Source organism: Zonotrichia albicollis, chromosome 1, assembly GCF_047830755.1.
Source record: "Zonotrichia albicollis isolate bZonAlb1 chromosome 1, bZonAlb1.hap1, whole genome shotgun sequence".
NCBI lineage: Eukaryota > Metazoa > Chordata > Aves > Passeriformes > Passerellidae > Zonotrichia > Zonotrichia albicollis.
The window spans coordinates 152,029,095-152,048,697 of NC_133819.1; the positions used below are offsets into that span (position 1 = coordinate 152,029,095).

At 42.7% G+C, this 19,603-nt stretch overlaps 1 protein-coding gene across 10 annotated transcripts in view; it reads right to left on the reverse strand.

Moving 5' to 3' along the window:
* The window catches only part of TSNARE1 (t-SNARE domain containing 1), a 469,084-nt gene that overhangs the window by 204,769 nt on the left and 244,712 nt on the right, over positions 1 to 19,603 (reverse strand). For 9 of the 10 annotated variants that reach the window (XM_074557836.1, XM_074557830.1, XM_074557854.1 and 6 more), the window contains one exon: positions 13,375 to 13,542. In XM_074557836.1, coding sequence (XP_074413937.1) covers positions 13,375 to 13,542 — 168 coding nt within the window. The remainder of the gene's footprint in view (positions 1 to 13,374; positions 13,543 to 19,603) is intronic. The other variant, XM_074557870.1, reaches the window with a different exon arrangement.

Below are 19,603 nucleotides of genomic sequence, written 5' to 3' on the forward strand. Positions count from 1 at the left end.
TCCTTGATGCACTGGTGCCTTCCAGAACAGCAAACAATGTATGAGTACACAAAATGCACTAGGCACCAAGTAACACAGGGCTGGCAGCACTTCCCAGCTCCAGCCTGTCTCAGGAGGAGAGGATTCATTTATCCCTGTGCCAAAGCAACACAGCCAGAGACCACCAGCACCTTGGGGGCTGACAGAAACAATGTGGCTGAGGCAGGGGGGTCTTCAGTGATGATTCTGACCCCAGATTTCAGATTTTCTGTGGTCATCTTGTTGCTAAAGTTCCATATCTTCTTGGTGATTTCTCACGGGAATCTCCTCACAGCACTGACTCCTTCTTCACAACAACCAACAAACTCCACCTCACTCCTCACCCAGCTAACCCACTCTTTTATAGCATTCATCCTCATTGGACACAGCTGTGGCCTGTTAAGGGCAGGCCTGTTCCTAATCTCTGGTAATTAGTACAGTTGTCACTCCTCAGGGGTGAGATTACCTTCTGCACTGTCTTTATTTTCTTACATTCTAACCCCATACAGGGGTCTTGCCTCACCTCATTTGGAGGTCACCAAGCATCAGAGAGCCTTCAGTACCATCTGAGATGGCTGAGCCCATCTGCTCAGCCACCCACACGACCCAACAGAGAAAACCCATCTGGGAAACAAAGTGCTGGCTCCTCACAGCTCCTCCCAAGCTATTGTGGCAGCCTGTTTGATGGCACACAACAATAGGTGCTCTAACTCCATAGGAATTGGGAGACAAGGAATAGCAAGAGGTATTTATGTAATAGTCTCTAACCCAAACCTCATTGCTCCTACACAGAGTGCTGGAAAATTCATCAACACCAGGTTTAGAGGGCTTGTAGGGCTTCTCCCTAGATGGAGAAGAAGAAAAGAGAGCTCAGATGGAGCTGGATTTGAAGCCTAGACTGTTCCTCATGGTGTAACAACTGCATGGGCTTGTTGGGGATGAAGTGGTGCCCTGGGGAAATCAGAGCAGTAAAAACTCCTGATATGGCACTGTCTCCAGTTAGGAGATGATTTGATATTGGAGAATTTCATCTTGCCCCTCAGCCTGCTCCTGGCCTTCTCTGGGTTTCACAGATTCCAGCCCTAAAATCCTTCTGCACTTCCTTCTCTCTGCAGCAATAATGGTGATTGCTCGTGATCCCATGAGGTCATCTCAGCTCTGGGAGCACACAGCAGCAAGGAATCTTAAAAATACTCCATCTGCCTGCTTCCCACCCCCCAGCAAAGGTCCAGGGCAAACAGGAAAGAACCACTGCAGCCTGAGATTTAGGGGATAACATGATACCTTGAGGGAGGGACAAGGACAGAGAAACATTGAAAGATGATCTAGTGTGGCAAGATCTGTTTGAGTGTGGCTGTAAAATACCTTGTGCTCCTGCAAAAACACCCAGGGGAGAGGAAAGCTGTGCATGACAGAAATGCTGTTCATGCTTTTCCGTGGAGGAGTTTGAAAGTCATTCAAAAGGAGAGACCAGTTCATTGGCAGCATGGAAGTCAGTGGATCTGTAACAATTCCCCATACCTGGGATCCACCCTATAAGTAAATTACCCACTCACCAAATTCCTGAACTTTATTTAGGGAATACCAGCCATATTTAAAATCTACTCTTTTATGAGAGACTCTCCTTGGATCTCTCCTCAGAACAAGCAATAATCTTCCTCCTGCCATCCAAATGAAAGGAAGGAAGTTCCTCTAAATCTTAATAGGCAAGCTGTAAAAAATTGTGACATTCAGCAGCACCTGGAGCTGAATGGGAAGATGCAAGACTAAAAGACACAGAGTCCTTAATCCTCAGATAGGGAGACAGGTGACTGGTGGAGAAATGCACAGCCAGTTCCCTGCTTGCATTTAAAGCTCTTTATTCCCTGGCTCAGCAATTCCACTGCAGCGTTTATTTTTAATGCTTTATTTTTGCAATTTGACTTTCTAATGGCAACACCTGAAGTCACCTTCCTTAACCCTTCTCAGTGATGCAAATTGGAAAGAACATCAGGGGGAAACAACTGAGGGAACACGACTTAGCCCTGTCAGACTTCAGTAGGAGGTGACTCCCTCGTAAGCAACCAGCACCAAAGGTGCAGGATTTCCTTTTATTCCCTCCAGAAACACTTCAGGATAGAAGGATCCCAAAAGTCTTGCATCCCAATGCTAAGACTTATATTCCCAAGCATGAGCTGAAATCAGGGAGGCAGAGGAGTCATGGGGTTTGCTCTCAATTTCCTTCCACCCACCCCTCCCATCCCCACTTTATATTTTTGGATGCATTTAGCAAGGAAAAAAAAGGATGGGGAGAAATACCTTGTGTTACAACTGAAATGCTCCAGAAAATTCATTTTTAAGGATTGTTTTAAAGGATCCTGCCAAATACAGGGGCTGGTGCTTATAGAATGACTTTTGGATCTGGGCTGCTCACAGCACCCAGGAATCAAATCAGGCTGAAGGACTGAAGTTTGCAGCAATTTGCAGGATTTTTATAGAGACTGTCAAAACAGGACTAAAGATGAAATTCTGCTGAATCACTGCTGATCAAGACATCCTTCACTTTGCCTCTTTACTGATCTCCCACTCCTGACTGTCCCCACCTCATGCTAAAAATACCCAAAATAAAGAGTCACTTCTGCTCTCACCTGAATTTTGTTGAGAAAGACACAAACCCCTGGAAACCACAGGAGGAGACTCTCCAGGAGTAGCTGTGTCTGTTTTGAACAGTGGGGAGAGCACATGGGGTGCTTTGTGCAACCCCCTTGAGCTGCAGTGATTCTGGGCAGGTGCTTTCTTGTCTGAGACTGAACCATCAAATTAATTCAATCCCTGTTAAATTGAAGTTTTCTGAAGGCACTTTGGTTCACCTGTTTGGTACAGATGACAAAGGAGCTGAAAAGACCCCATTCTAAAGGGAAAATAAAGCCCAATGTGCAGACCAGACCCACTTAGAACAGAGCCTCCCTGGGCTCTGGGCTAAAGATGTGAAGAGAAAACTTCCTATCCTGCTACAACCCTCATATTATTGTCCATTGTTGATTTTTTTTCTTCTAGGTAGCAATGAAGTTGCAATAAAAAAGACAATCAAGAGACTTCAAGGGCTTGGGATGACTGATTAAGGGATCAGGGGCACGAGCAGTGCTGTCCTCCGTCCTCCCAGGAGGTTGCAGTGAGGTGGGGTTTGGTCTCTTCTCCCAAGTAACAAGCAATGGACATGAGGGAATGGTCTCAAGTTGCACCAGGGAATGTTTAGGTTGGATGTAAGAGAAAAAGAATCCCAAAAGGGTTGTCAGGTCCTGGCACAGCTGCCCAGGACAGTGGTGGAGACATCATCCCTGGGGGATTTAAAGAGGTTTAGATGTGGCACTAGGGGACATGGTGTAGTGCGGAGTTTGGCAGTCAGATCAATGGTTTGATTGATGATCTAAAAGGTCTTTTCCAACCTAAGCAATTCTATGATACTGTAATTCTTCAAATTCATTGAATTTGTGGCCAATTCCTAAAATTGGTTAGGCAAAGAGAGAGTAGCTGCTACCTCCAACCACTGGTCTCACAGATGGAGTGAGTTTTTTTCCGATATGAGGAACCAACAGCCTTTTCAAAGAGCGTGTAAGAGCTCTCACTGCTGCATGAGATTCAAAGTTGCTCCTCCTCAACACCAACACATATCTGGGCTCTCACCACTTCCAGGAGAGAAAAGGGTCTGCCAAGGACCATGAGAGGGGCAAAATGAGCAAAGATTCCTTCTGCAATAAAGCATAGTTCAGAAAATCAGCACATGCTGATCAAAGTCACTATAGGTTATGAAATAACACAACGTGGACACGCAGCTTTCTGGTGGTAAAAATAGAACTTTTAATTTTTTACTCTAACATTTAAAGATTTTCAAAAGTGACAGTGGATTGGAGGGTGACAGTGCCACCTCTCCAATGAACACTGGATAAACTAACAGTGTATTAAATTTCTCTTCTTCTATAAAAGAATGCGAAACAATAAGTTATTTACATAAAGCGTGTGAGAAAGTTTGTTAGGAGAATGTAAACATTAGAAGGCTTAGAAAAACTTAAAAAATCAGGGTGACACTCCAGCACTCAGCTCTAAGCACTGAGTCCCTTATGCACATCTGTCTCAGTCCAAAAACACCCAAAAACTCATCTTTTAACCCCTCAACACCACTTTGTCTGACACAACTGACATTCACCTGTAGGCTTTCCCTCAGGTGTGTTTCATGTCTAAGAGCACAGAGCAGATCTTTCCCTCCTGCCCTCACTCCTGCAGCCCCATCCTCACATCTGAAGATTTTTCAGAGGTTCTCTGTCTCTGATAGAGCAATCTGTGCTTTCAGAGAGGCTGCTGTTCAGCATTTCCTGATAAAGTAATGATATCATGGGTGAAACTTCATATCCCAGCAATTCCCCCCTGCAGGGAAGATCTGCCTTCGGTTACAAGTGAGGATCAGGGTTTTCCTTGAGCTTCATCCAAGCTGAGTAGATGACTGTGTTTTCTGAAGAGCACATTCCTTCTGCCTCACAATTCAAACAGGGAGAAATATTAGAAGCTAAATGTGCCAGATCTTGTGTTTGCATCTCTCATCCCAGCAGAGTCTGAAGAGAATTGGGTATGGAAGTACGAAACAAGCAGCATTTTAATCCTGGCACTGATCCTGACTCTTTCCCAGGTCTTAAGCAAGGCATTTACATTTCTCTGGAGTTCCAATGGCAGAGAAACAATCCACGATGTCTCAGTTTCTCCAGCTGTGAAGTAGGAATAGGAGCACAAGTGAGAAATCCCTGGCAGCTTTTATCCCTCGTGGGAGAACTGACAAGGAAAGATTAAATTCAGGAGCATTTGTTCCAAAAATCAGCAGCTCCAAAGGCAGAGTTAAAAATAAGCAGATGTTTGTTGCTGTAGGTACAGCAGGGAATGATGGAATAGTTTTGGTTGTAAAAACCATTAAAGTTCATCTTGTTCCAACCCTCTGCCATAGGCAGGGACACCTTCCACTGTCCCAGGTTGCTCCAAGCCCCATCCAGCCTGGCCTTGGGCACTTCCAGGGATGGGGCAGCCACAGCTCCTCTGAGAAAACCCATACAGAGCCACTGATGGCACAGAGGACTTCCCTTCCAGGTACACCCACCTTTCTGATGGGTAAAACATGCTAATTATTTCCCCAAATAAATTGCAAATGTGGTATGAACAGAGGAGCAAAGTGTGAACTCCTGCCCATGGTGACAATGGATGGAAGAGGAGGGAGAATGAGGCTCAGGAGCTCACACAGGCAGGGAAATAGAGATGTTTTGTCTTTAGACTGAAGCAAGATTAACAGGTGAACTTTTGGTAGCCCTCAGTGGTGCAGTCAAAGGAGGTGGAGAGATAATGGGATCATGAGCTCACAGGATAATTCAGGTTTGAAAAGGCCACAGGAGAGCGCAAGCCCAGCCTCTCACTCACAGCAGGACTAACTCTGAGGTCAGACCAGGTTGTTCCCGGGTCCAGCTAAAAATTTGCACTGAAGGAAATATAACACTAAAATTTGCAATTCTCCATGGCTCCTAGGTGAGTCCAATAGTCTTTCTGCCTCAAGTGAGTCATCTGAGAGCCTCAATGCAGATGGGAAGAGGTGACTTCAGGAAATGACAACCAGAGGAGACACTGGGTAGATAAACGGTGAGCAGGGTGGTGAGGATAGACAGTTCAGTTCTGCAACATCCTCTTTCATAAAGGAGCAATTAAAAGTATTACAGAACACCTGAATTAAATGAGCCTGCACAGTGCAGAGGGCATAAACTAATACTGTCTTTGTCATCAGCCTCTAAAATTTGACATTCATTGTTAACAATGTTAAGAATGTGATTTTCAGTCTAATTTCTGTGAGGATGTGGGAGAATATTCCTGTCAGGGATAATTTATAAAGGACCAGGCACCTTTTGGTAAATAGGAGGGAATGGGAGCAGGTCTTGCTTGCTGTGAAATGTGGATTTCATTGTCCTTTTCAGTCATCTCTTCCCTTGTTACCTCTGTGGGGTCTTTTCAGCATCCTTGGTTCACTTCTCTCTCTGCTGAGCTCTAATGAGGGAGGGCTGACTCACTCTCCAGTGGTTCTTGAGATGCTTCAGGGCTTTGCCAACAGGAACTTTTATATTTCCATGACTTAAGATTCACCTGCTATTATTCCCCTCATCCTGACTGGGGAAAATCCTGATTTCCCCACCCAAAATAATTAAAAAATAAAGCACAGCACTCAAGTCAGAAAGGTAAGAAGCCAAACCTGCTGGGACAGCTCTTTAGAGCACTGCTAGAGGATCTCAGCTGGCTGATGTCTATTGATGTTGATTGTTATTAATTAGCATCAGAGAACAAGAGAGTGAACCACTCTAACCTGATAGGTGAGAGGGTAATTCCCCTTTGAGGCAGCAAATCACAGCCACAGAAATTGCTGTGTGGATGAAGCATTTGATGTTTGTACTGTCTGTGCTAACAGAAATAGGGGCAAGATGTTGCCTTTGTTGAGACAGTCATCATCTGGTGGCAAAAACTTAGGCAAAAGTGCAGTAAATGGAGGAGGAAAGTAACACATTCTTTTCACCAAAGAAATATTAACACTTAAGCAGGAGGATTTGCAGAAGAAAACCAATATTTCACCACCAGCACTGGAGGTCTCTCTCTTTCCAGCTCTCTGCCTATCAATGCACATTGACAGGTCATACAGGAGATTTTAACTCAACTCAGCTCGGCTTCTGTGGATATAAATATGCAGATGTGTCTTCCTAAAATTCAGATTGTTAGCAAATTATGTGTGTCTCAGCACTATTTTCTCCTTCTGCAGAGGAAATGCTTCACTTTTAGTAGGTTCTAAAGTCCATCCCTATTCAGCAAAGCTTTTAAGACACACATAAGGGATTTGCTGAATCGAGGTTTTCATTACTGCCTCCTTCATGCAAGCTCACTGAAGGAATAGGGCATGAAGGAAAGGGTTTAGGGCAAGACTCCCTGACACTAACAGGCTTTGGATAAGGCACTGGGAATGTAAGTGAGAAAGGGAAAATTATCTCTAGCACACAGTGGAAACCTCTCCAATTTAGTTGAAAACACTTCACTACACACAGTTTAGTCATAAGGCTACACCTGAGACATGAGAAATTGCCTGGGGCTAAAAAAGATTTGTGATATATTCCTGAAACCTGGTTGTCTTGCAAAGAGATATCCAAGGCTGCACACATATCCCTGATGAAACACTGATCGCAAAAATATACAAGCTCTAATCATGTCCATGAGGAGAGAAAGAAATACAGTTTTAGCCAGGCAAGAAGAAAAAGTTTGGACTTTTGCATGCAGTCACAGCAAAAGTGATGTGTGAGCAGAAAGGAGATGATGAGAGAATCTTCACAATGTGTTACCCAGTGGTATTTAATCTCTTGCCTCTCTTGGATATACTGGGATTACAGAATGGATGGATGTGTATTGATATATTTATATAACAGTAGCACTTAATAAAGAGTGGGAAAATGGAAATAGAAGGAAATACAGCGTGGAATGTGTTTGCTGTTTTAGTGATAGAACCTGGGGGAGCAGTCTGGAGTTGTGTCAGGAGAGGTTTAGGTTGGACATTAGGAGAAAGGTTCTTCCCCCAGAGGGTGGTTGGGCACTGGAGCAGCTCCCCAGGGCAGTGATCACAGCACAGAGTTCAAAAAAATTAACTTTTTTTTGGGAAAAGCTCTCAGGGACATTCTTGGGGTATCTGTGCAGGGCCAGGAGCTGGACTATGTGATCCTTGTGGGTCCCTTCCAGCTCAGGATATTCTGTGAGCCTCACAGAACCCCTGAATATAAAAAGAATAAAACTTTTCAGATGTGCCTGGCATGACAGTGGCAGTTTGAAAGCAACATGCTAAAGATGTGCAGATTGAGTGGTTTTGACATGAAGGGAAGTCCCTTACAGCAATGCAGGAGTGTTGGAGGCCACAGGGGCACAGAGAGGGAGGCCCAGTCAAATCAACATTCAGTGGAAATGGCCACTGCAGGATTCTACTGGGATAGGCTGCTCTTTGTTCTCCAGGCTTGCTAAGGCTTCTCCACATTTTCAAAGAGGCCAGCTGCTATTTTCACTACACCTGATTTCGCCCTCAGGCTTGCACAGTTTCCCACAAAATTCACCCTTAATTCACCTTGCTCTTCCTCTTCCCTAAATGTCAGTGAGGACTAGAGGAAATTTTAGTGATCAACTCATAAATCAATAGGGCTACAGCTGTGCAAGGGCATGGGAAATGCCTGTTCTCAGGCACTGAAACTGCACTTCATTGCATGCACATATTAAATCCCCTTACCCTCTGAACAGTGTGCCTGCACCAAAACTGCCTCTAGAAAATGTTACCTCTCAAACTGTGGCAATAACTGGGTAAACACTGGCTAATCTGGGTCAAAAGTCTGTCTGGGTCAAAAGCATATCTGTTAAGATATGCTTAGCTACTAAAAAGTGTAATGAACACATACTAGTGTCTTTGCTGAGTTTAATTCACTAGTGCAGAAACTATCTAGAAATCTTCCATCAGGACTTGTAATCTCTGAACTGGATCCACAGGGCTTTTTACACATTTTTTCTGCTCAGCTCTGGTACAACACCAAAATCCTATATACAGTCTGCTGCTGCAGGAGCAAAGAACTAACAAATGGGAAATAATTGAGAAGAGAGCGCTGAAGTGACTGAAAGGCCAGGGAGACCAACTTGTGAAGAGGAGGATAACTGCTAGCATTTGAAGAGTTTAAAAGCCAAAAGGGAAGAAGAATTATTTGCAGGGTCCAGCAGAGTTTCACTAGGTGTAAAAAGCTGAGAATGAGAAAGGGATCTTTAGCAAGAACAGAGGGAAGAATTTCATCAACACCGAAGCCTGCTGGACCGTGAAATAGTCTCCCGAAATAAATGGTAGCAGTCCTGCAGCTCGGGTCATTTTAAATTAGACTGGGCAGCATACTGGAGCTGGTTCTTTAGGGAACAACTCAATACCAGTCCCAGGGATGGCCATGTCAACGTGGCAGGCAGCTCTGCAGCTCAGGATAATTAGGGTCCCCTGTGCTGTCACAAGGAGAGCTCGACACTCACACAGCACCGGATTGTTCACGGATGGTGCTTGTCATGATCTTGTGTTATTTATACATTACTGTGAGTCAAAAGAGCCTCTGTGAAGAGACAGGCAGAGCCCTCATAAGTCAAAGTCCTGGACTATTGAAGCTGATGAAAGGTATAAAATAGCTTCCACTAAACTCTCTAAACTGCAACCATCAGTGAGAGATTTTACCAAAAACAGCCCTCAGCAAGGAATGATACGTGGTAATGAGGGAAGAAGGAACATGTTTGAACTAACAAACACACTCTGCCAGACTCTGTGGGGCTTTCTTTTGTTTTATTTTTATTGTGCTTCATTTTCTGTCTGCCTACAAAGGCTTGAGTGACAGGCGTGGAGGCTGGCATCTATCACTTCTCTTCAAAACAGATAGGGAATAAACATCAACATTTCTCAGCAACGACCCAGAGGGAACAACCTCTCCTAAAAATAAAAGCATTTTCCTCACACCTGTTGCCACAACCTATCCATCTCTCCTTTTTTGCCGAGGGATGCATCAACTGAAATGCAGTTCCTGGGATGTGCTTTGCTTTCCTCAGGATATCATGGAATCACAGAGTGGTTTGGGTTGGAAGGGACCTTAAAGATCATTTTGTTCCAACCCCTATGCCATGGGAAGGGACACCTCTCACTTTCCAAGGTAGGAGAATGCCCACTCTGGAAGCAGAGCATGGGGATGGGAAACTGCTGTGAGAGAGGAAAATGGTTATTGCACCATCCTGGGGGAGGTTTTCCTCATTTTCCTTTCTCATCACCCCTGTGGAAGTTGTCTCCATGAGGGTGATAATGGAAGGCTTTCTGAATCAATACAGCGTTTAGAATCTTTTTTTATAGGTCTTCCCAGTCACCAGCTGAAATCCTGGGAAGTTCCCCATTCAGTGCTTATCCATTTCTTCTCAAACTTTTATCTCCTCCCATTTTTCAGATGACCACAGGTGCAAATGAAAGGTATGGGATGGTAAATTACATATATTATATCTATATATTTGCTATGACCGAGCTTGTGCCAGCACTGAGCACTGACAATGCACATTACAGTTCAGCTCATGTATTTCTGATGGCACATTTTACAGTGCTATATATAAAGCTGTTATGGCATCTATTATTCACTGCCAATACAGTTCAAGTTAAAATAGGTTTTATATAACAGTTCAAAGCAATATTTTAAGAAATAACACTTGTGTCAAGGCTGCTGTGTCCTACCAGATTTTGACATTTCCAAGCAATAAAGATCTTTATCCAAAATGTAAGGTTTTGGCGAGACATCTCCCTTGCAGACGTCTCTGGTTTTAATCTGCAAGCAATAGCAAAAGGAACACATTTAAATAAAATGAACAGCCAGGTGAACTTTTGACTTGGCTGTTATCTGTCTAGGTGGAAACTGTGAACTGCAAAGTGCCTCAAGGGATGTTCCTGACAGAGAACAATGTCCCATTAACCCAAACCTCTGAAGAGATTTTGGAAAACACACAAGTGGGAAAAAGTCATTGGAACATTAAGAAAATGTCTATTATAGGCACAATTTTATATCTGTTTTTCAGGACACAAGGTGAAAAGAGAATTTATTTCCTGATTTCTTCAGCAATGAAAAAGGTTTTTCTTGCAAAAAGGGCAAATTCAGTGTCTCCTAAGAAAAACACCCATGACTGGTACCAGCACCACGAGCTCATCTAAAGTTGTGTGCAATCACAAGATGTGATGTTTTTTCAATGTCTCCCTCCTGTGCTGCTCAAAATCTGCATGTTTCTGGCACTGGATATGCAGCAACATGGAAATCCCAGTGAGACCAATCTACTTGCACAAAACAAATTCTGCACGGCTCTGTTCTTCATTCTGGTCCCCAAAGAACAAAGGACAACAAATGCTATACATCAAATTGGCAATAAATTTGTTTTATTAGCTATGTTTGACAGCTAGGAATAATGTGTCATTTTAACCTTCTTGGCTACTCACTGGTTGTGAAAATATACTGGAAAAAATTTGTTGTGGTGACTGTGAGCTCAAGAAATCCTCTGTGTATCCACAATTTCTACAGAAAACAGGGAAGTTTTAATGTGCAAGATGAGTCCTTTCACAAGAAATATGCTCATGTGGGTCAACAAACAGAAAAACAAAACACAGTGAAAATTATTTAAAAGCACCATCTGCTTATTCAAATACAGCTGGGGAGAGGAACAATGCTGTCCAAAAAAACTCATTTTCATTATATTTCTTTCAAAAGAGATGTTAAACAAAATACCATCGGTCCTAAATATTTTCCCCCTGAGGAGAAATGTTTAAACTACATTTGAAATAATGTTTGTAGTATGTAGCCCTCGTTAGAGGATGAACAGGTATCTTTGAGAGCAAAGCAAAATGGATAGAGGAGATAGGGAAAAAATGGCTCAGGAAGCAAAAGCCTAAACATCATTAATTGCTTAAGCTGACTGAATAATTAATTGCATATATTAAGCTATTCAGAGGTGAATTCATATTAAGCAGAAAAGTATCCAGGATCAAATCAACAGATACAAACCCTGAACAATACATGAACATAGATTATTTTTTTAAGCATTTAGGATTGTGATTTTGTTCACTTCATCTCCCTCAACCATCCCATCATGGTCATGTGGTCCAGTGCAACTTGGTGCAGAGACATGAGATTATGGCACAGAAATGGGATTTAACCAGCAAAATAAATAAAGATCTCTCCAAGTAGACACAACTGGACTTCTTGACTTTACAAAGCTGGTGGGCTTGGGGCAACCTTGGGGGTTGTCATTCCCCACTGCCTAATGTGCAAATACTAAATGCAGGGTTTTTTTCCTCTGAGGAGGACAGGAGTAATGCACAGACAAATCAGAAAAGGCTCAGATTATATTTGAAACAAAAGAGGTCACAAAATCACAGAACCACAGAATGGCTGAGGCACCACAGTGGGGTCATCTGGTCCAACATCCCTGCTCAAGAAGGGTCATCCCAGACAACCCAGAACAAGACTCTGCTCAGACTTTTCTCACATATCTCCAGTGAGCTGGTGGCGCTGCTCACAAGGTCATGTCAGAAATACATTTGCTACCATCCCTCCTGAACATCAAAGTGCAGGAACACCCCAAAACATGTATTTTCCCGACAGTTTGTCCTGCTGGATGCACTCGAAGAGCAAAATGACAATTCACAGCCGAAGATACTCAGTGTGACAATATTCATTGACAGTTTCATCCCTAGTAATGGACACAAGTCCACAAAGCTCATTCATCTCTGCTCAGTGAATCAGAACAGAAATTAGACAAACACTGACCTCGACCTGCTGCTGTAAAACTGTCAAAATTTCTGATTGGAGAGCTGAATCATATGTGGCCATCACTGTTTGCAATCAGAGGTCCCAGGCTCAAAGCACCAGCCCCCAGCAGGAACTTTTGTCCCCTTTTTGCACTGATAACTCAATCACAATTCCTGCTCTAGTGCAACCCAAAATCTATCCTGATAAAATTAGCCCAATCCAATTAAAGGACAAAGTATAGCCCTTAATTAAATGTTCTGATTATTCTGAAGCCCTCTTTTTTTGGTTTATCTTGAGTTTAGGTCTGTAAAAGCATACAAATTAGGAAGGTTTAACATGTTCTTGTTTTACCCATTTATCACTTAAATTTAACTAACAAGAGATTCCCAAAAGCGTAAAAAGGGAAGTATAAAAAGAAAAATGTGGGATGTTCAACTTATTCAGGCCTCTTTTTGTTCCTTTTATTGCATATTTTTACAGCACTTAAAAAAAAAAAAAGGAAGAATAAAAATAGTATGTCCTCTTTTAACTACGTCAAGGCTGTCCAAATACTTTGACACAACAAAATACTGAATAATTTGAAAAGGTTAACAAGTTATTTCCTTTTGCCTACCTATTATTTTCTCTAATGGTAATGTGGAGTGGTTTTTGCCTGTGACAAATTCCAGTTGTTGAAGTTGCTTTGCTGCAAAACCCAGCTCAATTAAAGCACCGCACCACAGACTCTGCCGTGGAAGACTCACTGGGAAGAACCCAACCATCAGCTCATGAGCATTAAATAACTCTTGTCATTTTCATCACAAATCACACAGTTTTCCAACTTTTCCTTCTCTCACCAATTCCCATGTTTAGAAATCCTTGCTGATCTCCCATTTTTAGTGACGCCGTACCGGCAGCGATGTAAATCAGGATTTCCCTCACATTGGACGAGGCACAACGCAAGGATTCTGCACTTCCAGCTCACAAAAGCTGGTGGTGGGAGGAGGTTACTGACCTCAATCTGCTGGATGGCCTCTTCCCGCTGGCGGATGGCTTCCAAATCCTCCTCCGTGATTTCCGAGAGCAAGGCTTGGTCCTGGCCCTGGCTCTGCCACACGCCATCGCCTCCATTAAAGATCTTCTCATCATCAGGCAGGTCAGAGAAGGGGGCCTTGGGGCTCTGCTGAGATGGGAGAATGGAAAGAAAGCAAAGGAATTGTAAATGTTTTTCAGTTTTACACAGCTTTAGTGTGGGGAGAGGAAATATTGATATAAGAGATGGCATAAACAGTGGAGGAAAGGTGAAGAGGAGAAAAGTAAATTACATGAGAGGAAACATTTCAAGTCTCAAAGGAAATGTCAGGACCTGAAGTTAGCTCTCCTGAGCTACTTTAGGGCCTGAGTACCCAAATTCAATTTTCCACAGTTCTGACAGAACAAAACACTGATATGCAGCTGAAAAAATAACAGATTTACCTTGTTTAATTTCCCTGGAAATTCTTCCTGAATTAGACACTTTCTCAGGCACAGAGAAATCCTACTCATTTGTATTGAAGACTTTATGATCCAACTTGTAACATGCAAAATACAAAAGTTCCAGTCTTTTCCATTTATGAGATAAACATCTTAAAAAGGGGGAAATCACTGCAGTGATGTGAGTGCAGAGTGATCAGCTTGGGCAACTCATGGGTTTGTGGTGTTCACTCTGTGGAGTTTACCTGGTTTTTCTGACACACCTGATCACAGTCAGAGTCACAGAATGGTTGGGGCTTAAAGGACCTTAAAGATCATCTTAACCTGGCCCGGAGCACTTCCAGGAATGGGGCAGCCACAGCTTCTCTGGGCACCCTATTCCAGTGCCTCACTACTCTCTGAGGAAAGAAATTCCTCCTAATATCTAATCTAAATATCTCCTCTTTCAGTTTAAAATCATCCACCTATGGCCTATCTGCCTGTTTAATAGGTTTCTCTCCCTTTTGTTTTTTTTTTAAAGCCTCCAACTTGTTTTATAAGCCTCAAGACACCTTGTCTTCTGTTTTGGGAGCTGCACTTATATTCAGGTCCAGATTTTAAAACCTTGTTCAAGAACCGGTTGGATCTCCACAAAAAGTAGGGGCAGAGGTTTAAAAAGGTCTTTTCCACCCAGCCTTTGGGTTCTGAGCCTGTGTCAGGTTCAGTCCTGACTGGACTTGGAGAATTAACTGAGTCAAGGTTGGTTTGGAGGCTGAGCTCAAGTTCTAAACCAAGAGGTGCTGCTGAAGGCTCCAACCTCACAACTGCATGAGGATTCCACTTCAAACAATGTTCATGGTCCTCTAACTTGGTCTTGAGCTGAGCTTTGACTCCTAATCAAAAGTTACAAGAAAAAAGAAAACCAAGTGCTTCTGATGCTCTGAAGTTGAAAGAAGAAATGGCAGTGGCCACAGCACATCCTTGACCTAAACATCCCCAAAGCTTCTGAAAGCTACAAGAGAAAACAAGTACTTGGGGGGATCTGGATTTATCCGAAGCCCAAACACTGGGATTGATGCCCAAAAAATAAAAGCCTTTGCTGTCTTTCTGTGACTACATCTTCAAAATTATGAATTCCCTGGAATTCCCACAGCATGAACAGGAAGTGAGGCCATGGGGCATGTAGATAGAAAAGCACAGGACTGGAGAACTGGAAGGACTGGGAGAACTTGAGTCTGGAAATGTTTATTTAACTCTCTAACTCTGCTTTAACTCTTTAAACGTATGAAATTCCTGTATTTAGAAACAAAATATTTTTTGCATTTGCCTACACTTAGCACTTGTCTTATGAAATTAATTCACTATTATGAAATTGTTATCACCATACCTTCTTGGAGACAGGGAAAATAACACAAATGGTGAAGGAAGTGGGGTGATGGAAGAAGTAGAAGGAAATAGGAAAATCAGCATCAAAAGTCAAGTATCTTTCAAAATATGAGGAGAAGATGAAAAGCTTTGACATTAATGTCTTACATTGTTTCACCTTCTGCTTTCCAGGGATCTACTGAGAAAGGGAGTGTTACAGGAAGAAAATCATCATTTAAAATTAGGTTAAAGATTAATTTACACTTTATAAGACATATTTTATTAGGATTAAGATACTCTGGGGGTGTTTTATTCACTAATTATTACGTGCTTTGGACACTAACTTTCCTGGTAGAGTGTTTAAGTGCCAGAAGAGTGTATTAATGGACTCTGGAAAAAAAAAACATTGGGGTATTCTAATGCTTCATTTAGTGATAAAGGTGTCCTCTCATCTTCACCAGTGGGCTCAGACAAGCAGAGGCAAATTGCACATGGCCAAGTGGGCCAAGTGGAAGATCCAAAGAATTTTCCTTATGGAGACACAGGAGATGTGTTCTGATGAAATTTGTGTGCTCTGGTTGCAGCAAGGATGCTGCACCAAGGACCTCAATGCCCACAAATGGACACTCAAAGCCATGCTTGTCCTATGCAGGTCTGAATTTCAGGGGAAGATGACAAATTTACAAGTGGTCAAATGTTTCCTGTTCTGATGTGGGAGCACAGGGATAATAAGGGAGGCAGCAATCAGCTCTTCAGATTAGGTGAGTCCATGGAACAACACAGCTGTACCATAAATATGCTTTATCTTGGCCTGTGTCAACGTTATTTGTCATCCTCACTGGCTGGGCCTGGTATCTGTAAATTACCCTGCAAATTACTCACAAAACACAATGCAAGGGCTGCTGCTCAGTCATCTTTTAGAAGAAAGCCAGCAACTCATGTGTTTAAATAGGTAAAGGTCTAGACACAGATCTTTTTCTCTAAACAAAATAGTGACCTAAGTTAATTTCAGAGCTGCTGAAGGCAATTACATGTGTTTGCATCCTTAACATCTTCCAAAAAAATCCAACCACGGCCGCTGAATGAGTAAATCAGTAAAACAACAGGATGCAGAGGGACTGATATTTCCTTCCAGACATAAAAATGGCTCCATAATAATGTTAAATACAGTCACCATGACCTGCTATCAGGGTCTGTACGCTGTGCTGACAAATAAAAGTGATCTTTTTTTTTTGTGCTGTCCATGGTACTGAGCCCCTCATTTCTGTGATAAGGCAAAACAAAAATCTTAAATCTGAAACTCTGAAGAAATCTAATCACTTCTAATGCTTCTGATTGAAAGCTGCATATAGCTGGGCTTATCAGTGCTCTTCATTCCCTTCTGAGTTATGTTCATTGCCATGTCTGACAAAACATTTTATTTATAGCAAGAAAAGATCAGATGGAGGGCACTCGCTGAGCCTCCACAGATAAAGTTCCCTTTGACACTGCACTAGAAGGGGCCATAACTCCCTGTACAGGCATTTACACAATAAATTTGATTTAGTGCCAAATTTTATGCCCTGTGAATCTCTGTGTAATTTTCTGTCGGATTTCCTTTCATAAATTGTTAATTGGATGTGTTTGAAGTTGTTCTTTTGTTGAAATTTGCCTCTGGCAGATTTTTGTCAAGATGTATCTATAAACTGAGCTCTGTCAATGAAAAAAAAAAATATAGCAGAGGAAAAAGTTGAATATATCTGATATGCTCAGTAGTTCTTTTAACACGAAATCCTTAGGACTGAGGGTCATACCATGCTGTTGTTCATCATATCTGAAAAATTATGCCCAGGCACAACATTTTTCTTGTCGGATAAAATCTTTTCACCAGGATAAAATCGTTGCTGCTTACAACTACATTTTTTTATCAGATTTATTCGACCAATGGGGAGATGCTGTATGCAGCTGCTGATAGGGGGAAAAAAAAGGTTTTATCTGGATGGTGACAGCTCCTGTCAGCGCCTGTACTTTATCAGCAGTAAAATCTTTGCCTCAGAAGTTGCATGTCAGAGACCCCTCTGAAAATAACCCCCTCCCAACCTTGGTCCTGCCTCACTCCCCATTTGTCTATCAGAAGGGACAGAATACCACAAATCTGACAACTCTTGTCACACAAAATCACCAAGCAAGGCATTGAAATGACCTCTCTTCTGTCTCCCATATGGTCCTTATTCCACAGAGAAGCAGAAATCTGATGGGAACTCCAGCTAACATGACACCAGCCAGCCCTCACAGTCCATCTGCAGAGATCTGGGAGTCTCCTGAAGCAGTGAGAGTGTCCTGGCACCTCCTGCAGCTCTTTTTTACATCAGTAACTTCAATTATGACATCCCTGATTGCCAGTTACAAGAACTGTTCCCTTACCATAAATTCAGGGCGTGAAATATAGACTGGAGTCAGATGAGAAGTGTCTTTAAGTGACAGAGAAATGTTTAGCAATTTCAAATGAAAATTTCCTCTCGAAAACCTCAAGATATAGACAAAAATTGTACTACAGAGGACAAAAATTATACAACTCCCTCCAGGGAGTTAGTCCCTTCAGGTTAGTACAAGATGGATAATAAAAGTGAGAAATAAGATGGGCCTCTCACAGTCTTGTCAAAAATAACTGTAAGAGTTGTAAATGACCAAGATTTATTTAAACTGTATTTACAGACTGCCCACCAGGTGATTGACAGACACCACAGGGACAGGGGAATGAAGGGCTGAGGAAGACACTCACAAATTCTCCTTTCAACCTCAGCATGGAGACAGTTGAGAAGGGAACTTGATCAAGACTGGAATGAGACAACATAAACCCATTTCTACATCACTTCCTTCCACTTCCACTCCAAACTCCACCAGGCTTGTGTCCTGGGAAGGAGGGTTTAACTTCTGTGTGTGAAAGTTTGGGAAGATGATACAAACCCAGTATCTTGGGATGGATGTGGCAGAGCTGTCAGAGTGGGGAAGGAGAGCAACAGGCTGGAAAGCAGCCCTTGCAAAGGGATCTGGGGGTCCTGGTTGTCAGAAAGTTCAATTTGAGCCAACAGTCCCCACCTGGACTGAAAAACTAATTCTGAAGAATAGAAGGTGCTCAAGTTCCTTTTTCTCTGACCACTCATCCATTCACATTTCAGGCATCTGGAGCATGGATGGGGCTGTAAGGCTCTGGAGATGCCTTTGAGATGCACAGCACCATCCACAAATTCCTTGTTATCTCCCAGTTTGTAGGAGCACAGGTAAAACCCGTCCCACTTGTCTGAGCTAATTTTGCACAACAGACTGCAGGCAGTTCCAAGGAAGGAAATCTTCTGGAACCGTGAAAAAAGAGCATTTCAGAGCTTTTCCATGGCTCAGGGAGCAAACCAAGGAAGGTTGCTCTGCCTTCTCCAATCTCCAGAAGCCTCCTGCACCTCTAGCAGGGATATGGCCAGCTCCAGCAGCAACCACTACACCTCCCACAGCTCCTGCAAACTCTCACATCTCCTTGGGTAACGTTTGGCTCTGGCTTTCAAACCAAATGCAAATGCAGAGATGTTTATCTCTTGCTTTATAGTACATATAGACACATAAACAGCCTTTATGAGGATCTCCTATTCTCAGCAGCATCCAGGCTCAGAGATTCACATTTTATTGCATGTAGAATAATGAGGCTGGAGTGTCTGCATTAGAGATCAATAAAACACTGTGCAGGGAGGGCCACAGTGCAGAGCACTGCTGGAGTTACTCTGCCTGACACATTTTTAATGGCAGGTTGGCACTGCAAAGCTGCTTGGGACAAAAATGACACAGAGCAGCCAGTTTGGCCCGACTATCCCCAGAATACAATCAGGTTAAGGCTGGCAGATAAATTGGATTAGATGGTGTCGCTCAAACCATCCTTCCAAAACAACTAACCTTGCAGGCTCAATGAAATTTAGAGCTGTGCCATGCCAAGCAAAAGCCCAAAGCAATTACAGGTAGAAAGGCCTCAGGCAGGCACAGAACAAGCAGCCTGGGACTTCTAAATCTTTTAGAGGGGAGAAATAGTGATATTACAATTTTGCATTATCTTTCACACAGAAGATCACAGCAGTGATTGGTAATCTGAGCTCTGTTGTCTTAGGAGAGGAGCTTCCCACAACAACTGGGAAAGAAATGCATCACAAGAAATCACAAATTAACCACCCCCTGCTCTTCCTTTTCACTCAAAAAAGGCCAGATTTAAAACTATCACAACAAGGATAACTTTCAAGTGAAATGTATTGAACCCTTCCTGCATGCATCACTGACATGGGCAAATACAGAAATGGATTCAGCATTTTCTTCAACTTAAGCAAATTTGATTACTCTGCACCAATGTAGCATGAGAGAAACCAGGATAGGGAAATCAGCATAATGGGAAGGGCTGAAGTGCATTTTTATTT